Source organism: Pseudorca crassidens, chromosome 21, assembly GCF_039906515.1.
Source record: "Pseudorca crassidens isolate mPseCra1 chromosome 21, mPseCra1.hap1, whole genome shotgun sequence".
Taxonomy (NCBI): Eukaryota; Metazoa; Chordata; class Mammalia; order Artiodactyla; family Delphinidae; genus Pseudorca; species Pseudorca crassidens.
In genome coordinates, this window is record NC_090316.1 from 26,571,722 (window position 1) to 26,592,513 (window position 20,792).

Genomic DNA, 20,792 nt, shown 5'->3' on the forward strand with positions numbered 1-20,792 from the left:
TGCCCCCCAGCCTCGGGCTCCCAAGGATGGTGGTGGCTAATGTGTGCACAGAGGACTCAGGAGGGTCCAGGGCGGGGATGCCTGCAGCATCTTCATGGTGCGCGGAGCATGATAAAAACCCCACAGATGGTGACGTGCATGTACGTGCAGATGACGGAACGCAATATGTGAGACCAACTGTAAAAACACGTGCACCGGCCTCGGGACACGGCTGCTGCACCCCGGTCAATGAAACACCCGTGAACTAGGAAAGAACTAGGAAAAACAATCGTTGAGGCAGCAGAGAGAGAAAGCCCCCTGTGTCTGCTGTTAAATGCTACTATTTCCAGGCTTACTCTATAGACAGGAGAGATACAGCTACTAATTAAACTTCATAAGCTAGTTTTATGAAAAAGAAAACAATTTCGGAATGCTAAATCTGAATTAGACAGAACCAATATTTGAAAATAAAGCTTCACCATTTGTAAGATTTCATTTTACCAAGTAGCTCAACATAGAAAAACTTTGCGCATCCTACATGCACTAAAAAGGAATCCATTTTCACAGAAAAGTGCTTCATGCATAAATTTTAGTTCCACCAACTACTTAAGGTGCTTGTAGGCAAAACCTGTCCAATGGTTTCAATGTAAGAAGCAAGAGAAGCGTTTCCACTCAATCCCCAATCCCTGTTCCAAACTCTCCTGATGCATCTCAGAGCCACGCGTGAAGAACGTCTTCAGTGTGAGGATCCACTGAATCGTAAATGATATATTTTCATCTCTCATAAAAACTTCATATTAGTTTAACTTAATAAAATTGGCTTTTTGCAATCTGAAAATGTAAATTATGGAAGTGTAGATCTTTTTACATTTCTTACGGAAATGTAAATTTTTTTTTTTTTTTTTTTTTGCGGTACGCGGGCCTCTCACTGTTGTGGCCTCTCCCGTTGCGGAGCACAGGCTCCGGACGCGCAGGCTCAGTGGCCATGGCTCACAGGCCCAGCTGCTCCGTGGCATGTGGGATCTTCCCGGACTGGGGCACGAACCCGTGTCCCCTGCATCGGCAGGCGGACTCTCAACCACTGCGCCACCAGGGAAGCCCGGAAATGTACATTTTTAAATACTGAATACAGCAGGCCCAACAACCAGCAGTAAGGAAAGGAGCAAACACTGGATCACGGGGCTGGGGGTCCCGAGTGGCCCTGCGGCGCCCCCGGCAGGAGCAGGGCTCTGCCAGCACTTGCTCCCCTGCCTGAGGGTCTCCCTTCCCGGAGCTGCTCCCACTGGCAGCCCACCGGCTCTCACTCCTCCCATACCACCTCTGGTCCTACTCCTCGCGGCAACCCCCCCGAAGGCGTCACCTTCACCCCATCTCTGGTCCCGCTCTGACAAAGCCTCTGTCCCCCCGGACCCCAGGCTGCTCTGTGAGGGTGACTGTCAGTGGCTCTCCCAGGCCTAAGTCCCCACACCTGGACGTCCGACAGGAACCTCCAGCCGGCCCAGCTCAACACCCCACCTGCTCCTGTGGCTGCCTCTCCTGCCTCATGATGCGCTGCAGGCTTCGTGCAGGGCTTTGGGTCACAGACGCCCACGTCCAGTCAGTCGGCAAACCCTACTGAGTCCACCTTCACAGCCGATACAAATCTGACCGCGCCCGGGAGTATGACCGAAGCCCCCGCTGTCCCCGACCCCTTCTCTAGTCCGAACGTGATGGCCGGAGAGATCTTGCTAAGTGCAGTCAGACCCAACAGGCTGGCCTTCCAGTGGCCCCACGCCGCCCAGGATAAAGGCCAACGAACTCAGCACAACCTCCAGGGCCTGACGTGACCCGGTCCCCGGCTCCTCTCCCACCCGCTTCTGACCCCTCGCTGCCCTCCCCACAAGACCCCGCCCCCGCCATGTCTTCTCCGTGGGCTCAGCTGTACGAAGCACACCTCACTGACTTCTCGGTCTACGTAAGCCCCGAAGGGCAGGGCGCTCTCCCCTGAAGACCCGCGGCGGGACCAGGGCCGCACAGGCAGGGCAGATGAGGCCCCCTAACAGATCACTACTGGACGTATGGGGGAGGCAGGTCCTCCTGGCGACCCCAACGCGCAGGGGTCTCGTCAACTCCCGCCAGCCACTTGCTAATTATACTGGTGCCGTATTGCTTTACTGCTGGCTTTACTGTTATTTCATGTGACGAAATGTGATATGTGGCTTTTTAAACATGTCAGTCTTGACTCTTTAGCTATACTATGAGGTTTCCAAGGAGAAAAACCATGCACTGTACTCATTTTGAGATTACTGCCCCAAGGTAATCTGCAGAATCACTTCCATTCACTCAACTAAAAGGTTGTCCAGTGCCTGTCTTGGGTCTGGCACGGAGTTCTGCTCCATGCTGTGCAGGTGCTCTCCAAAAAGTCCTGATCGTCTGATACTCAGTGTTTACAGATTTCTGCGGCCGGAGTATTCCCACCGTGGCCCGGTGGGACTTCAAGCTGCCAGTGTGAAGCCCCACCCATGGCATTGTGAAGACACAAGCACAGTCGGCCCAGCACTCTACAGTTTGCATGAAATGGGCACCCAACAAAGGTTGAGGAAGTAACAAAAGAGAAATCATCTTATAGTTCAATTCCCTTTTTACTGTAGGGTCCAGGAAGGCAGACCAAGACATTTGGAGGACAGAAAAAATGTACCTTCTCCAAATCTAGCAGAGGAAAAGGAAAAGAAATGAACTCTTTCACTTCCATTTAAACTAATAAAGATTTGGTCCTAAGAGTGGAGCTCACAAGTCTGGAGAATTAGATTGTACACGCATATCTGCATATATCATGAGAGATATTTTTATAGCAAGAGAGATGCAAGAAGCATATTCCTCTGTGGGAATCTATTCCTCAAGCCATATGTGCATCCTTATATTTTCTGATTCAGGACTGCTTTGCTAGAGAGTAAGTTTTTCAGAGGCAAACCCTAGACAAGTGTCTAAAGCAGCACAATGAATAAAGTGCACAGTACATACCGGGTGGCATCCTGCAATGTTCTGGGAACACTTCCAGGGCACTCTTCAATCTTTCAGTATCTTGCAAAAGTAACAGCGTTTTCATGTGATCCAGAATGAACACATCTGAGGAGGGCATGCTGTGAGTTTCAAGATATTTAAATAGCTCTCCACTGGTCTCCATGAAGACAGCCGAGTCCGAATCCTTGGAGACACCTAAACAAAGACAGGGTCACTTAGAAATGCATTTTTACTCTTACAAACTGAAGATAAGCTCTCACTTCCTAAAGAAAGCCTCAAACGTATATTTCTATTTAGAACGATGTGTTTGAGAGACAATCAGAACAGAACTTTGAGAAGCAAACCACAAAATACAACTGTTGAACCACAGTGGAAAGGTGGTGTGTTACGGGCACCGATCTCGTAAAGCAGCTCTGAGTGTTCCACGTACCGGAATCCACGCACGCAGCAGGGGAAACACACGAAACCAAGCCCTCCGATGGTGTCAGGCATCTACAAACAGCATGAAGCTGCTGGGCGGTTGGGATGCTTCAAGGAAGCCAAGGAGGCTGCCCCATGAGCACAGCGCTGTCCCCACTGCTGGCCGGCGGCAGGCCTACATCATGCTGAGGCCATTTCTGCACTATCCTGGTTGGTGTTCACAGGATGCCTAGAATCTGTGACTTCATGGTCTTTGTCAACTTTGAAAAACTCCCAGCTGCCACCTCTTACACGTCCCTTGTGCCCCAGTCCCATGGGTGAGGCTCCTTCGGGCCCAAGTGGCTGTTATGCTCCTTCTGTGTTTTCCATCCTTTCCTCTCCCTCCTTCACTCTGGATACTTCCTTCAGCCTGCCTTGCAGTTACTAATTCTCTTTTATGCTGAATCTAATCTGCTGTCTGAACTCGTCTTTGAGTCCTTAATTTGTTATTATATTTCTCAGGTCTAGAATTTCCGTTTGATTATCCTAATAGATTCAAATTATCTGGTGAAAGTCTCCGCTTTTCACCTTTTTTCTCCATCTTCTCCTACTTCTTGGACATCTAGATCATAGCTATTTTAAGTCCCTTGTCTGGTAACATCAGCGTCTCCACCCCGTGGCCTCTTTCTGCTGCTCTTTTCCTCATGGTTTCGGTCGTATGGTCCAGTCTCTTGCTGTGTCTGACACACTCTTTTGAATGAACATGAAAATTGCAGGGTCTTGGCTAACGACATTTTCCTCCAGAGAGGGTCCCCGCTTGCCTCTGCTCGGCAGACAGAGAAGGGGCAGGCGACTGAACTGACCACAGGGTGGCTGCACGTCTGGCCGGCAGTTGTCCACCTGCACCTGAGCGCGTGGCCTGCGTGCTGCGCTGGAGGGTCAGGTTAGCCCTGCCTGCTTGGTCCCTCAGGACGCCACAAAGGCCGCCCTGCCATGTGGAAGAGGTCTGCCTGGTTGCCCTCCTCCCATCCCACAGTTCAGGGCTTGGCCAAGGTTTTGAGGGGGGACAAGCAGAGCTTTGCTCTGGTCTCTGACCCTCCTTTCTTACAGAGCTGGCCGACTCTGGGCCCTCCACTTTCCCCCCCAGACCTGTGAGACCACTGGGGCTCTGCTGGTTTGCCTGCTCTCCAGGCTGCACTGCCCCTTTCCCTGGACCCTTGCCCAAGCCCCTGTCCAAACTGGCAGACACCTTGAGGGAAGGAGGGCAGCAGCATTCTGGCTCACCCGGCCTGTGGTTCACCTCCTCTGGGATTTGTCACAAGGGCTTTTCCTCAGCAGCTCTTAAAACTCCAAGTACACTTTAAACTTCAGTCCTCCTTGGCAGGAGGGCTGTCTGCCACAAGCTACTCCCTCACGCAGAGAATGGATACTCTACTGAGATCTCTCTGAAGCCTACTTCTGTTCTGCAGTGTCTCCGCCACGTCCTCCTATTAGTCTCATGTGGATATTCGTTAAGGATGTTTTCAACTTAAGACAAAATGTGGATAAACAAGCAAAAGAGGAAAAGGGTCAATCTTGGTTAAAATGGACCCGTTAATCATGGTGTTTTCGCATCACTGTTTAAGTCCATCCCTTACCCCTCCAGTTATCACATAGGCAGTATTTCTCCATCTTGGTCATGCTGGAGGTTCGATGCACTAAGCCCACCACATCCCCTGAATCTCCCAGGGACGGATCAGAATGGTGGCAGTTATCCCAGCACTTCTGTTCTTGGCACCGAGCCAGCACCTGCTCCTTCCTGACCCTCAGGGCTGCTGTCTGTTAGGCTCCACACAAAGGTGAGGGATTATCACCCGTCAGAATAAATCCCAGGATAAACCTCAGCTCCTATATCAGTACAAACAGTGGTCCAATATGCTTACTGAAAAATCTCAAATCACTAAGCCACACATTGGGGAAGCAAATCAATGTGTGTCCGAGAGAGAGAGAGCTGTGCTTCCTTCACGTCTCTACTAGCCGATGAAAATGAGCAAGAATTCATCAAAGTCTCCAACCTGGATTTATCTTTTCTTTAAACATAGAGCTGAGAATAGCACCATATTCTGAAATTGGATCTTAGAGAAATGAGGATGATGAGACCACCCTCGTTTGGACCCACACCTCTAATGGGCGGGCTGTTTCCCCTGGTGAGCCTAGAGCAGGGGGCCAGCCCAGATCTTTGGTGGGATGAATTTAAATATTTGGATTTTTGCCTCAAAACTAATGACTTATTTTGAATACTGAATATTTTTAATGTTTTATATTTTAAACATTTAAATATTTTACATTTGCTTAATTTTCCAAAGAAGTAGATGCCATTATTCAAAAGAACAACAGGAAAAAACATACCATCATAAAAATAAATTTCTTGTGTTGACTTCAAAAAGTTCAGGATATCATCTGCCTTTTCATTGGTACTTTTAACTTCTTCCTTCCCGGCGTCTGTGGCTCCTTCCTCCTCGGCATCCGGGCCCCCTCCCTCCCCGTCTGCGCCGTCCTCTCCATCACTCACTCTCATGTCGCCCTGCTCACTGCTGGTCTCCTCAGGCTGGTACATGAAGTTGACGCCAGAGACTCCTGTTAGTAAGCCAGCTGCTTTCTTCCTTTTAATTTGCTGTTTCTTTTTCAGTTTCCTTTTTTTATTTTTGCTTATTGTGGGGCCATCTGTGTGGCTGTGGCTGTGTGGCTGCAATTTTTCTTGCAAAATACTCTGCTGTTTCTCTAATTCTGCTTGTTCTAGAGGAATGTTACTGGGATTTTTAAATTTTTTCTTTGAATTATGCTTTCTAATTCTTCTTCTCTTTGGTTGAGCCTGAAGATCCTGATCTATAAAAACAAAAATTCAAATATAACAATTTTCTGTAAAATGGAACCATAACAAACTTACTAGGCTAGATAAATTTTCCATTAGGATCTTGTAATTTTAGTAGAAAAGGAATTTAAAATATTTACTTCAGTGATTCTTAACTTTATACCAACAAAGTACACTGTTGAGGATACTAGGATTTACCATGAAGTAAATTAATAACCTACTTGTTCTTCCAAAAAAGGTGTATGTACGTGTACGCGTATGTGTGTGTATGTGTATTTACTCAACATTGTTACAATCATGACATATGGTATGATTTTAAGGATGTAAGAGTTGTTGCAGTTTGATCGAGAGTAAAATTTCATGCCTGTGGTCTTGGGGAGAGAAACATGAATTCTCATGTTTTTTAAAGTGTCCTTTAGCACCTTCTAAAGAGTTACTTGTGTGTGAGGATGAGAAGCAAGCAGTGACGACCTGCCCATCCGAATCAGCAATGGGTCCCATATGAATGAAGACGACGTCTGGGCTCTCGGCAGGTAGGTGACATGGTCGAGATGTGGCAGTCACTGCCACGCAACAGACAAGGTCTGGAGTGGACGTGGGGTGGTAAGGCCTGCGGTGGACGTGGGGCCGTAAGGCCTGCGGTGGACGTGGGGCCTGAGAGGGACGACCCGCATGCCAATCCTGCCCCGTCCACCCCATCCCCGCACCCTCGTGGCAGTGCATGCCCGTCACATGCTCAGCACATGCCCGGTGCACGCCCAGCACACCCGCTGCTGCCCACACGCGCCCACCTGCTCCATCCCAGCCAACCAAGGACGGCGGTGCTGCCATCAACGCTCAGACGCTTCTTCTCAACAACCCTCACTTCTCACAGGTTCTCCTTAGGCCCACCACAGGTTATGGTGAGAAATCAAACACCATGCGTGAGACTTCTGAGACACTGTGCGTCACTACGTGGAATGAAGATCCCTCTCCCTGTAATTTGCACTCTAAGGCTTTGATCTGCTGCTGACGTCAGACAGAAGATGCCACGTGGTCCTTGCACTGTGTTTCCTGTGATGAGGGGCCTGAGACTCGGAACCCGCTGGTCACACCCTCTGATCCGTGGAGGGGGCTTCTTCTCTTGTTCTGGGCTCTGAGTCTATTTATGCAGCCAAACTCCCACCTGCGCATTTAAACAAGCGTCCACCCACCCCCCCCGGCCTGTGTGACACGGAAGGCCCCCTCCCCTGCAGCTTCGCGTCATCATCAAACCAGACACTGCCTCTGGATACGGGGAGCGTCCTCTCCTGACTCTGGAATGAGAGTCCTCGGTTTTCTCTTGATACACGTGACAACCAGGAGACCTGGTGCTGCCTGCAACTTGGCATGAAGCCCAAATTACTCCTCATAAAACCACGACGTGACACTGTCATACAGTCCCATACTTGGTACATTTTCTCTCTTTTCTCAATCACCAGTGGATGACTGAACACAGCATTTTCCTATTTCATTTGAAAGTTGATATTAACTGATTTTAGAGACCTGCTTAGTGTCGCTGACAGACACCTGATTCATGAGTATCTCTGAATAGCTGGCCCTTGAGCTGGTCTTGTAAAATATTAATGTTTGAAAAATGACCACTGCTTATGGAATTTAAAAAATTTTCCAGATTCAGTTTAAAAAAAGAAAAAATTACATTTCTCCTCATTGGGGTCTATTCTTGCCTTTGTTGATTTGGAAAAACAGTCATGCATAGGATGCTTTATCAAGTCACAGTAAAGCCATCTGGGGAGCAGCGTGCAGTCATCTGGGGGCATCCTTACTGTCCACCAAGAGTGGCATCCGGAGAGCTGCTCTCATTTATTCCCCGATATCTCCGTTCTCCAGGCCCTTCCAGCCGAGCCAATTACTGACGTCATCCTCCGGTTCATCTCTCTTTGCAAGTGGTGAGAGCACAGCACGCATGCTGCCCTGTGAGGATGATTGTGCTATCAGCCTGCTACTCTAAAAGACTATAAAACAGGAATTTGAGAAGGAGGAGGTGGCAAAGAAGGGTGTAAGACATAAGAGTATCATACTTTTTCATATAAGTGTGTGTGCACACTTCTTAAGAGGAAAACTTAATACATACTGAGATACTGAAGGTCCAGATGCCAGACCTGTGGGGTTAACTGTGGTTTCTGGGTGCTGTGACTGTAGGTTTTTTTTTTTCATTGTATTTTTCTGATTTCCAACTGTAGGACATTGAGCAGATACTGTTTTCATAATAAGGAAAAATTATTATTTTAAACTTGATGAAATTATGACAACTCAAAACATGGGATGTCACTAAATTCTACTTAAAGGTGAATTTATAATCTTAAATATGTCAGGAAAGAAAAAAGGCTAAAAATCAATCATATAAGTAAGAAAGAAGCTGGAAAAACAACAGCAAATTATACCTGAGGAAAGCAGAAGGAAAGAAATAACAATCAGAGGAGCACAAAATAAAGGAAGAGAAAAGAAAACCCAACAGAGAGACAGCAACCAGCACTGACACTGTGAAGAAAGAAAACAGACGAACAGTGCAAGACTGGGCGGGACGAGCAGAGGACACATAAAGGCCAGCGTGGGGTGAAGGCGTGTGTTAACATACATCCTGTAGGCGCAAAAGGACCAATAAGATGGCTCTGTGGACAACTCTATGCAAATACATTACATAGTTTGTATGAAATGGAGGATTCTGAGAAAAGTACAACATACCAAACTGGACACATGAAGAAACGGAAAATCTTAATAGTCCTATATCTATTACAAAATTGAATCTTTAGTTAAAAATAATCCCACAAAAGAACTTCAGGCCTAGGTGGATTCACCTGACTTCTAAGGAACATTTAAGGAAGAAACAAAGGCCCAACATACAAAACATTTCTGGAGAATAGACACAGTGACGGTGACCACACGCTTTGTGAGGACAACACAGTTCTTTCAAAACCTGATGAGGACACTGAAAGACGGGAAGGTTGCAGGCCAACCCCTCTCCTAAAGAGCAATACAAAACTTCTAAACAAAATATTAACCGTTTTATTGTAGTGATATAAAGTATTCAATCAATATTAACACCAACAAATCATGAAAACGTGTAGCAAACTAGAAATGTAAGGGAAATGCGAAATGCGATAGAAGGTGAGAAAATCCCGCAGGGACACTGCACGTGGAGCCCTCACCCTGCTGCTTCCCTGCTGGAGGCCCTGGCGATGCAACAAGAGGAGGGAAAGTGTCAGACCTCACGGGGACGCCAGCTACAGACGGCACCACTGTAAGTCCAAGAGGCCCCCAGGCCCTACAGACAGGCTGCATGGGAGCCTGCAGACACAGAAGCAGGACGCGAGTGCGGCAAGGAGGACGCTCACCCGCACGGCAACCAGGGTCGCAAGGTAATGCTGGCGAGCGCCAAGTCTGGCAGAGAGCACCAACCCCAAGGACCCCACCGGACACTGGAACTGCAGCCCCAGAGCAGCAGGGAGCCTCGCTGTCCCTGGGCCTCCCCGTAATGAGGGCTCCGCAGAGGCCGAAGCAGGGGCGCCCATGCTGCCCTGGGGTCAGCAGACGTGGCACCCGAGTCTCCACCTCAGCTCATGCCCCTGCATCACTCCCAGGGCTCACGCTCCCGGAGGTGGGGGAGTCCTTCTGCTTCTGGACAGCACGGCACCGTCCGGGACGCTCACCATGGGCTCGTGCAGGAGGCAATGGCTGGGGACATCCGGCTCCCGGGGCCAGAGGTCACACGGCCACCCTGCTCTTTCCGCGTCTTGTTCGTGGTAACTGACAGGACTAATTACTTGCTCTGAAGAAATACTCATCACTCAATGCCCTTTCGACACTACGTATTTGTTGCTTGAGTCTCTCGTTTTCTCACAGATGAGGGACAGCGGTTACTGCAGGAGGACTTCACCACCCTAATTGTGTGCTACCCGACATGGGCTCACATCTACCTCGGCAGCCGGTGCTTAGAGGCCTTTTCCCCAAAGGAGACATCTTCGTGTCTGTTTCCTAAGTACAACATCTTGATGCGACTTAGCGTGGAGAATATCCAGTTAACTCACACAGACATGGTTCAATATTTCTTTTGAAAAACAGTAATGCATGTTAATACCTAGATATGATATGTAGGCATTACAATCGATACAAAGATCTGTTGATTTTCTTCTTTTAACATTTCCAGCATAACCTATAGATCACTGGGCAATGGCTACACATAATTGAACATAATTTTTTTTAACATCTTTATGGGAGTATAATTGCTTTACAGTGTTGTGCTAGTTTCTGTTGTATAACAAAGTGAATCAGCTATACGTATACATATATTCCCATATCTCTTCCCTCTTGTGTCTCCCTCCCTCCCACCCTCCCTATCCCACCCCTCTAGGTGGTCACAAAGCATGAGCTGATCTCCCTGTGCTATGTGGCTGCTTCCCACTAGCTATCTATATTACATTTGGTAGTGTGTATATGTCCATGCCACTCTCTCACTTCGTCCCAGCTTCCCCTTCCCCCTCTCCGTGTCCTCAAGTCTATTCTCTATGTCTGCGCCTTTATTCCTGTCCTGCCCCTAGGTTCATCAGAACCATTTTTTTTTTTTAGATTCCACATAGATGTGTTAGCATACAGTATTTGTTTTTCTCTTTCTGACTTGCTTCACTCTGTATGACAGACTCTATGTCCATCCTCACTACAAATAACTCAATTTCATTTCTTTTTATGGCTGAGTAATATTCCATTGTATATATGTGCCACATCTCCTTTATCCATTCATCTGTCGACGGACACTTAGGTTGCTTCCATGTCCTGGCTATAGTATATAGAGCTGCAATGCACATTGTGGCACATGACTCTTTTTGAATGATGGTTTTCTCAGGGTATGTGCCCAGGAGTGGGATTGCTGGGTTGTATGTGTAGTCCTATTTTTAGTTTTTTAAGGAACCTCCATACTGTTCTCCATAGTGGCTGTGTCAATTTACATTCCCACCAACAGTGCAAAAGCGTTCCCTTTTCTCCACACCCCCTCCAGCATTTGTTGTTTGTAGATTTTCTGATGATGCCCATTCTAACTGGTGTGAGGTGATACCTCATCGTAGCTTTGATGTGCATTTCTCTAATAACTAGTGATGTTGAGCATTCTTTCATGTGTTTGTTGGCAATCTGTATATCTTCTTTGGAGAAATGTCTATTTAGGTCTTCTGCCCATTTTTGGATTGGGTTGTTTGTTTTTCTGATATTGAGCTGCATGAGCTACTTGTATATTTTGGAGATTAATCCCTTGTCAGTTGCTTTTAAAAAGAACGTAGCTGTTTGGCTGGGTTACATGCAGAACTCCGAGTAATGTAACATAATTTATAAAGATATGGAAAAATGATAAATTTGACCCTTTATAACATTTTCTACCCCAAACATACCAGACCTTTTCATGATTCTTCATTCTCTGTCGAAAATTAAATCGTTCCTCTTGTTTATGAGCCAAACTTTTCTTACCAGTTCAAATCTCAAGTGCTTTATAAGACTTCCCAAGGTTAGCTTCTCCATCCGCTGTGCTCCTATGGCGCTTGGTCTCTATCGCTAATAACACTTAGTACTGAATGACAAAGTCTGTTACTGACTTTATTCCACTCCCTAACCTCTAAGCTCTACAGCAGTAAGGGTTGTGTTATCATCACGGTTGTTCCTCCAATGTCTGACACACAAGGTTCAAACAAAGAGCTCGTTATATCAGATCCAGCCACGGTGCAGAAAGAGACGGTGCAATCAGGGGACAGAACCCATGTGCTCTGGAAGTCAAGAGCAAAAGCTGCTTATTTATCGTTTCCACAAATATGAATCTACTGTCCTTTGGAGACTGAAGTATGGCTACATGTGGTGCATTTAAATCTGCTGATCATCAGAGTCACTCCTCGGTATTCATACAACCAGAAAGGACTCTCATAGTCAGGCTTTCTCTCTCCCAGTCAGATAGATTAGGGTGAACTTAGGTAGGAAGTCTGGGTCTCTTGACTTTTTACTAACAGGGAGTTCCTTGGGCTGTCAATGAGTTAAGCCAAGTCTCACACGCAGCCAATGGCTTCTATGGCCCAGGACAAAGCAGGGAGCAGGGCGTAAGGTCACCTTCACAAGGTCAGCCTCTGGACACAGAGGAGATCCATCACTCTGGCTCTACCATGACCAATTGCTAGTTCACACCGGATGCTTTTGTTGCAAGTAGTCTCCTGTTTGGCTCTGATTACCTTGAGATTAAGAATCTGACTGGCTGTGAAAATGCAATGGAATTTACATTCAGAATTCGCCAGATTCTTATGCTACCTCATTATTTTAGGATACAGATGGTGTCAAATCCTAAAAGTCACTGCCAAGATTGATGTCGAGGAGCTTACCACTTACGTTTTCTTCTAGGAGTTTTATGGTTTCAGTTCTTACATTCAGGTCTTACATTTATTTTGAGTTAGTTTTTGTGTATGGTGCGAGACAGGGTTCTAGTTTCATTCTTTTGCATGTGGCTGTCCAGTTTTCCCAACACCATTTATTGAAGAAACTGTCCTTTCCCCATTGTACAGTCTTGGCTCCTTTGTTGTAAATTAATTGACCATATATGTGTGGGTTTATTTCTGGGCTCTCTATTCTGTTCCATTGGTCTATGTGTATGTTTTTATGCCAATATCACACCGTTCTGATTACTGCAGCTTTGTAATATAGTTTGAGGTCAGAAAGCATGTTACCTCTAGCTTTGTTCTTCTTTCTCAAGATTGCTTTGGCTATTCAGGGTCTTTTGTGGTTCCATACAAATTTTAAGATTATTTGTTCCATTTCTGTGAGAAATTCCCTTGGAATTTTGATAGGGATTGCACTGAATCTGTAGATTGCTTTGGGTAGTATGGACATTTTAACAATAGTAATTCTTCCAATCTACGAGCATGAAATATCTTTCCATTTATTTACATTTGTCATTGTCAATTTCCTTCATCAATGTCTTATAGTTTTCATGTATAGATCTTTCACCTCCATTAAATTTATTCCTATCTAGGAATTTTATTCTTTTTGATGCAATTGTAAATTGGGCTGTTTTCCTAATTTCTGATAGTTCATTGTTAGTGTAAAGAAATGAAACTGATCTTTGTAAACTGATTTTGTACCCTGCAACTTGACTGAATTCATTTGTTCATTCTAACAGGTTTTTTTTTTTTTGGTGGAGTCTTTAGGGTTTTTAGTATATAAAACCATGTCATCTGCAAATAGACTCAGTTTTACTTCTTCCTTCCTAATTTAGAGGTCTTTTATTTCTTTTTCTTGTCTAATTGCTTCGGCTAGGACTTCCAATACTATGCTGAATAAAGTGCCAAGAGTGGACATCTTCATCTTAAATAATTTCCCACCTTCTTTTCTCAGTATCTCTTTATGGAATGTCTATTAGTTGAAGAAATATTAATCAATAAATTTTATTAGTTGAAGAAATATTAATCAATATCCAAAGAAGTATTCATAATCTGTTCTATTATTGTAATGCATTCGCTTAACAATAAGCTAAGGTGGTGTACGGGTTTACCAAGATCTAAATATTTCTCTAATCCAAGTTTCTTATGAATATGTGCCAACAATGGTTTGGAAATTAAGTATATACTTTAAGAAAATAAATGGCAATCTGAACAACTGTGGGTTTTCTTTTTTTATAAAGACAGGTTAAAGAGCTGTGCAGACTCCACTGGTAAATTATTTCAAAATTAATATTCTGACCCACATAGTCCTTGGTCAATCATACATCTAAAGCTATGCAAGCTCACGCCACTGTGACTGAGAGGAATCCAGGGTATCAGGTGTGTGTGCCAATAAGATGCCAAAGAAACAAAAACATGAGCGTACAAAATAGTTCTAGAAACAATCTAGGCCTTTTTAGGTGCTCTAAGAACGCATGAACTCTCTTCCGTGTCTAGCCTTTTATGTCACATTGTTGACAGTGCATGGCAGAGGCAGCTGGTCTAAGTGAGGGTTCTCGACTCACTGAGAGAAAAGAGTGGTTCAGAATGACACCACCTCTACTGTCCCTCAGATGCCCCCAAGTAACCTGTGAGAAAGGAAAGGCTTTCACACAATTACATGTCTTAAGTCTCATTTCAATAAATCACCGGGACAAGAATGAAAGCCTGCTAACTCTGAGTCTGGCTTTGCTGCGCCCTTGAGAGAGTATGTGTATGGAACGTGGCGCCGGTCAGAGAATCTCTGCTGAGAGCCTGCCTAGGACTCTACCTTGACTCCGGTGGCCTCCGGTGAAAACTGCACCTTATTAGTCAAACAAGCTAGAGTGCCTGCTGTGCTCTGCACCTGGGAAGCTCAGAGAAATCACGCATCAGGGTTTCTTCAGCCCAAACAGAGCCAGTGAGATCTGAAGATGGATCTGCCTTAGAACTGCGGCCTAAAGCTGTCAAAACTCATTGAAAGGGTGGCTGACTCACAACGAAGCCACATTAGAACTGTGCATTTAGCTCATGCTTCCGAAAGTTAACATGAAGTTAATAACTATTTCAACCAGAGCCTGCTATTAGAATACTAATCATAATAGCTTTCCATCAAAATGACTTGATTTTAATGACTTTGCAGCTTGATCTGAACACAAAAACCATGTCAATACAGTCAACCACTTGTGATTATACGAGTGATTATATGAGGAGAGAGGACTGCTCCTTATTTGCAGGCTGTTTTTATAAATAATTACGCAACTTGGTTCATCAAATATTGACTGAAGACTTAACACCAGCAGGCGCTGGTGCCTCAGGGAATTAAGAGCTGGCAGTGCTCACGCTTGAACAAGCTTTGCACAAACCCAATCTAATTGGCACAGCAAGCGTGTGGTGTGCTAGTGCAGGATTATTACCCCATCAGGTGGCCAAGGAAACTGAGGCTCAGGGAAGTAAGGAAGACGGCACCCACAGTCAACAGTGGGGCTGCAAACCCAGGGCCCTTCACTCTCACTCTGCCACCTGCCAAGTCGGAGCTCCGTCCCCCAGGGGCTGGAGGTGAGGATGCAAGAGCAAGAAAGTTACAGAAATAACCAGATACTGGATGGAAGGCAAAGGGAGGGGGCACTTCTGTGTCGTGGTGGGGGGCGGGGTAAGGGAGGCCAAGAGAGGACGTGCAGAGGGAAGGATGTGGATGGAGGAGAGGTCCCCACACTGGAGGGACCGAGCAGGGGGCAAAGGCTAGAAGGAAGCCGGAGCCTTACCCGACCCTACCCTGCCTGGCTGGCTGGAGGGGGGAGCAGATCAACAAAGGGGGTGACAGCAAGTGTGGCAGGTCTTAGACAGACACAGGCGACGTGTGTGAGGTCAGCGAACAGGAGCCCACGCACCGACCAGCACAGAGCTGGGCCCCAGCAGGACCGACTCGCAAGAACATGAATGGAAGGAGCAGACGGGAACCCCTGGGCTACTTTAGCAGGCAGGGGCAGAGGTCACAGGAGGAGATCCAGAGCGACGCGACGAGCCTGAATGAGCCCTGACAGAGGCAGAGGCACCAGGCAGAGGGGCTTAGTGTCCCAAACTGACTCGCCGCCCCGCCAGTGCCCCACTGCACCCTCTGATGAGAGCCAGACAGATGGGGAGGTCTCACTTCCCGTTATAAACAGCATTGGAGCTGGCAGTTGTAAGCGAGAAAGTCACCGAAGAGGCGGGGCCACGAGGACCCTGAGAGTGAGACACCGCGGTGACAGTGACGCGCCGGGGAATTGCGCCACAGACCTTAGCGAAGGAATTAAAACCAAAGGCAAGTCAGATTTCACAGGAAATCTGGAAAAGGAAGACATCTGCAGAGGAAGATCCAAAACAAGATCCCAGCAAGAAAAAACAGGGAAACAGCCCAGACAGCAAGCGCAGTGGTTGAGAGTCCGCTTGCCGATGCAGGGGACGCGGGTTCGTGCCCCGGTCCGGGAAGATCCCACATGCCGCGGAGCGGCTGGGCCCGTGAGCCATGGCCGCTGAGCCTGCGCGTCCGGAGCCTGTGCTCTGCAACGGGAGAGGCCACAGCAGTGAGAGGCCTGCGTATCGCAAAAAAAAAAAAAAAAGAAAGACACCCGGAGGGACAGGGGCACCTCTCAGTCACTGAAACCACAGATCCAAAAACAGATGCCAGATTGCTGGCACCCAGCAAGCAATGAACATAACTGTTACAACAACTAAAGTAACGTATAACATCATAGATACGCTATACTCAGTTATAAAAAGGCAGGTATCTTCAATACAGACATAAATTCTGGAAAAGGCACAAAGAGAGGAAGTAGTTCCGGGTGTGTGCAATTATTAAATGCTTCAGGTGTTGAGTGTACTTTGTTGCAGGGACGCAGCCCAGGGAAGAGGAAAGCAGACGACCAGCCAGCAGCGAGGTAAGTGACCAGGCATCTGACCAGGCTTCCCCCGTGTTCTCACAAGGATAACAAGGACATTGGGAAGAGCTGACACACAGCTCTGACAGTGCAGCGGGACCAGCCCGCAGTGCATCCCTGGACTGTGGAGCCGGCCAGTATTCTCAGGTCCAGGGTGGCGCCTGGGTCAGAGCACCCCGAGACGGTGCTGAGTCTCGAGCCCACAGCCCTGGAGGCCCTGGGACGGGGACGGGGACGGGAGGAAGTGACTTCAAGGAGTGAATTCTGGCCTAACTGTACCCTCTCGGAGCGGCAGCTGAAGGAGCAAAGGGCAGAGTGTGGAGGAGGCCGGGCACCCTCACAGGTGGCGTGGGGCTGTGGCAGCGGAAGGAGAAGAAAGCCGTGCATTCCAGACTCTGCCCAGGTGTTCACTTTCTAGGGCATGGGAGCCCTCCTGGTGGTGACGTTTACCAGGGGAGCCCAGCACATGCAGGTCGGGGAACTCTGTGGAGGTGGCTCCTGAAACGCGGAGATGACCTAATTACAGAGTCTCAGCCCTCATCAAACTTGGCTGTCTGCAAAAAGTTCATAAAGTATGTTATGATAGCCAAAAAAACCAAACAGTGGCGCCGTCATGAAGTCCAGAGAGCAATACTGGAAAAGGTCACAAAGAAATGTAAATAGCTATATAAGACACGAATAACGGATCGATGTACAGATCGGTAAACGTGGGAATCACTCATTCACGACTAAGAAGCTCTTCTGGAAAAAGAAGAAAGAAACCAGATGGGTCGGGTTTCTCCGACCCAGGTGCAGTGCCCCCTCCGTGGGCGCCCCGTGACTCCTGGAATGGCCCTTCAGCTCTGCGTGGCTCTGCAATGCCCATGTGGCCCCAGGGAAGGTGCAGATGAGGGCAGGGATCCCCAGCCGTCCTGCTGACAGGGATGGACACTGCATCTACCCAACGGCCTGCAAAGAGGCACGAGGAAGCCCCCATGGTGAAGGCCCATCCAGCCCACGAGCCAGCGGGGCAGCCGCTGAGGAATGCAGGTCGGGGAAGACGGGTGAGCAGAAGCCGGGAAGAGAGCCGTGGATGTGGAACGTAGTCCATCACATACATGGCTTCGAAACCATCAAGGAAAAGTAACAGGTAACTGAAGAAAAAGTGCAGGATTTAAAAAGGAAAATCTATTTTTAAAAAAATGGATCTACACCTTGTTCTAACAAAATATATCTCAGATGGGTCAAACATTTCATATAAAAATATAAAGGGGCTTCCCTGGTGGTGCAGTGGTTGAGAGTCCGCCTGCCGATGCAGGGGACAGGGGTTCGTGTCCCGGTCCAGGAAGATCACACGTGCCGCGGAGCGGCTGGGCCCATGAGCCATGGCCGCTGAGCCTGCGCGTCCGGAGCCTGTGCTCCGCAACGGGAGAGGCTGCAACAGTGAGAGGCCCGCGTACTGCAAAAAAAAAAAAATATATATATATATATATATATATATATATATAAACAGGAGCCATACGAGGGTGCTTGTGAGTATTACTTGTCCCTCTGGGTGTCGCCATCTGTTCTGCTCATTCTACTGGGGTGATCTTTTCTTTTCTTATTGATTTGTAATATCTTGTTATATGGTAAGGAAGCTAACTTTCATCTATTGTGGAATGTGCAAAGATCATCTCCTATTCTGTCCTTTGCTCTGAACCTTATTTATAGTGCCCTTTGCCATAAAGAAAGTTTAAATTTCTTCACAGTCAAACCTGTCATTTAGGCTCTTAGGCTTAGAAAGAATTTCCCCAACACACAGTTTTCTCACATGAAAATGTAAGATATATGTTGTCCAAACAATTAGCTAAAATTTAAAAGACTGAAAATGTCCAGGCGATGGAAGAGAGGGGATCTCCTTAGGCTGCCTTCAGGGATGAGAACTGGAACAGCCTTCTGAAAGACAGTTTGTTATTATGTCTTCAAATTTAGAAACACATGGACTCTTACGCTTAATATTTCCACTTCTAAGAGTTTATATTCAGGAAGGAATCAGACTACTGCATGTATGTACCATGTATGTTCAATGATGTTCATGTGCAAAGTGCTTATCGAGCACCAGGCAAAGTTCTAGGTGTCTTTCAGTGCAGGGGAGGGGAGCCTAGTTATAAACAAGTTGCTTTCATAAAATAGATTTCAGCTACTTTTAAAAAATGATATATCTATATGCACTGAAATGTGAAAAAACCTCCATAATACATTAAGTGTGGAAAGTGGTTTATAATGCATCATATGATATGGTACAACTTTTATAAAATCTGCGCATGCATATACAACATGCACAGGGGAGAGGTTTCAAAAGATGTTTTCTGAGGGTCTCAGCCTGGTGGCCTTAGGTGATGTGTTACTTCCTGTGCGTTTTCTGTAATGCTTGACTTTTCTATAATAAGTGTTTCTGTGGTCAAGAAAAACAAAATATTCTTCTTTAAAAAAAAAAAAAAAGTTTGGAGTAACAGAGAAGAAAAGGCCCTCTTTCCTAGAGGCTGGCCTGTTTTTTAGTTTATAAAACAAACTGAGGTTCTTATTTCTGTGTAAAATGTGTAAATGTAAAGTTTCTGTGTAGAGGTTCCAGAACTTCACCTGCTGGCAGTGGCAGGCAGGAACTCCTGCCTTTTCATTAGGAAAAAAGGACCTCTGCAAAGCTGCTATGACGGCAGCATGTACGTGCCCGCAGAGGAGGGACGCACCTTTGGCCGCACGGGGTCCGGCTCCAAGGACAAGCGCCTGCTGATAAGAGATGAGACACTGAAAGCTGGAAAGGGAAGGCAGAGAAGGACAGCTAGCAAGAATACTTAATTAAGGAAAAGAGGAGAAGATGATGGTGGAGAAAGTGGTGGCTGTGAAAAGCACGTTTCAAACCAGGTAAGTGCACCTGACCTGTCACTCGCCAAGATCACCTACGTTCTCAACAATGCGCATGCAAGACATGGGGCCGCGCTGCTGAAGGCTCACTGCTGGAGCCAACGCTGAAATGCTGAGACCATAGTCACAATTCTGTTTCTAAAGGGACGTGGGTGGCTTACTGCTCTCTGTTGAAAGGCTGAATTCTTGGTTCAGCTAATAAAGGTGAAGGGGCAGAAGGAAGCCCGTGAAAATGGTAAAGGAGCCATAGAGATGCAAATGTGAAGGACAAATTTTGTTACAAAATCGATAGACCAGGAGGCTGGCTAAGTACAGACCATTCCTACTGGAAGGGACAGGAAAGCACTGAAGGTCCACAGAGGTTAAAGGGGGGACTTGCTGGAGAAGACCAGACATTCACAAGAGAAATGGAAAGAGTAATTTCAGTTACAGTTAAAACACATCAGTTATAGGAATAAAACAGTTTCACATCAAAAGAAAACCAGTCTTAACAGGGAAATGCAGAATTGCACCCAGTTCTCAATGTGGGTTCTCAGTCCAGTGTAAGTATGAAGAAGACAAGTTTGTCAACCTGTGAGTCGACGGCACCAGTCCCCACACAGTGCTGTCACCAGGAGCTCACACAGAGGAGCGTCCACAGGACTGTCAGCCCTGCACAGGGTCCCGGACAGACCGAGCAGCGCCATGGGCAGGCGGCAGGTGTGAAGACCCCGGTGTGCCTGGGAAGGAGCCCCTGCAGACCCAGGTGGAAGCTGCCAACATCAAAATCAGAAGAGACGCCTCATGAAATGCGAATTTCTTTGTAACTGGAGCACGTGAGACAATGCTTGCAACAACAGTTTAGATTTGCACAGCGGCAGAGTTCACAAAGGATTTGCACAGCCTTTAAAAATGTTACTCCTGGGCTTCCCTGGTGGCGCAGTGGTTAAGAATCCGCCTGCCAATGCAGGGGACACGGGTTCGAGCCCTGGTCCGGGAAGATCCCACACGCCGCGGAGCAACTAAGCTCGTGTGCCACAACTACTGAGCCTGCGCGCATAGAGCTCGCGCACCCCAAGGAAGAGCAGCTCCCGCTCACCGCAGCTAGAGAAAGCCTGTGTGCAGCAACGAAGACCCAACGTGGCCAAAAATAAATTAAAAAAAAATTATGAATTCAAATTTATCCCCCCAAAAAAAAGTCACTCCTGCTCTCAGTCCATGTCAGGGGAGCCGAGGCAGAGGGGAGGTGGGCAGCCGGCACCCTCCTTCAGCCGGGACCCAGCTCTTGTCACCATCACCTGCAGCGGGTGAGAACCGAGACCA

The 20,792-nt window shown here is 47.1% G+C and overlaps 1 protein-coding gene across 3 annotated transcripts in view; it reads right to left on the reverse strand.

Moving 5' to 3' along the window:
* ERICH1 (glutamate rich 1) overlaps positions 1 to 20,792 on the reverse strand; it is a 68,926-nt gene that overhangs the window by 22,781 nt on the left and 25,353 nt on the right. For 2 of the 3 annotated variants that reach the window (XR_010939604.1, XM_067722023.1), the window contains exons 4-5: positions 5,767 to 6,243; positions 2,980 to 3,174 (exon numbers count right to left, since the gene is read on the reverse strand). Coding sequence is in view for 2 of the 3 variants with exons in the window: in XM_067722023.1 (XP_067578124.1) it covers positions 2,980 to 3,174; positions 5,767 to 6,243 (672 nt within the window). In the remaining variant the exon portion in view is untranslated. The remainder of the gene's footprint in view (positions 1 to 2,979; positions 3,175 to 5,766; positions 6,244 to 20,792) is intronic. The other variant, XM_067722024.1, reaches the window with a different exon arrangement.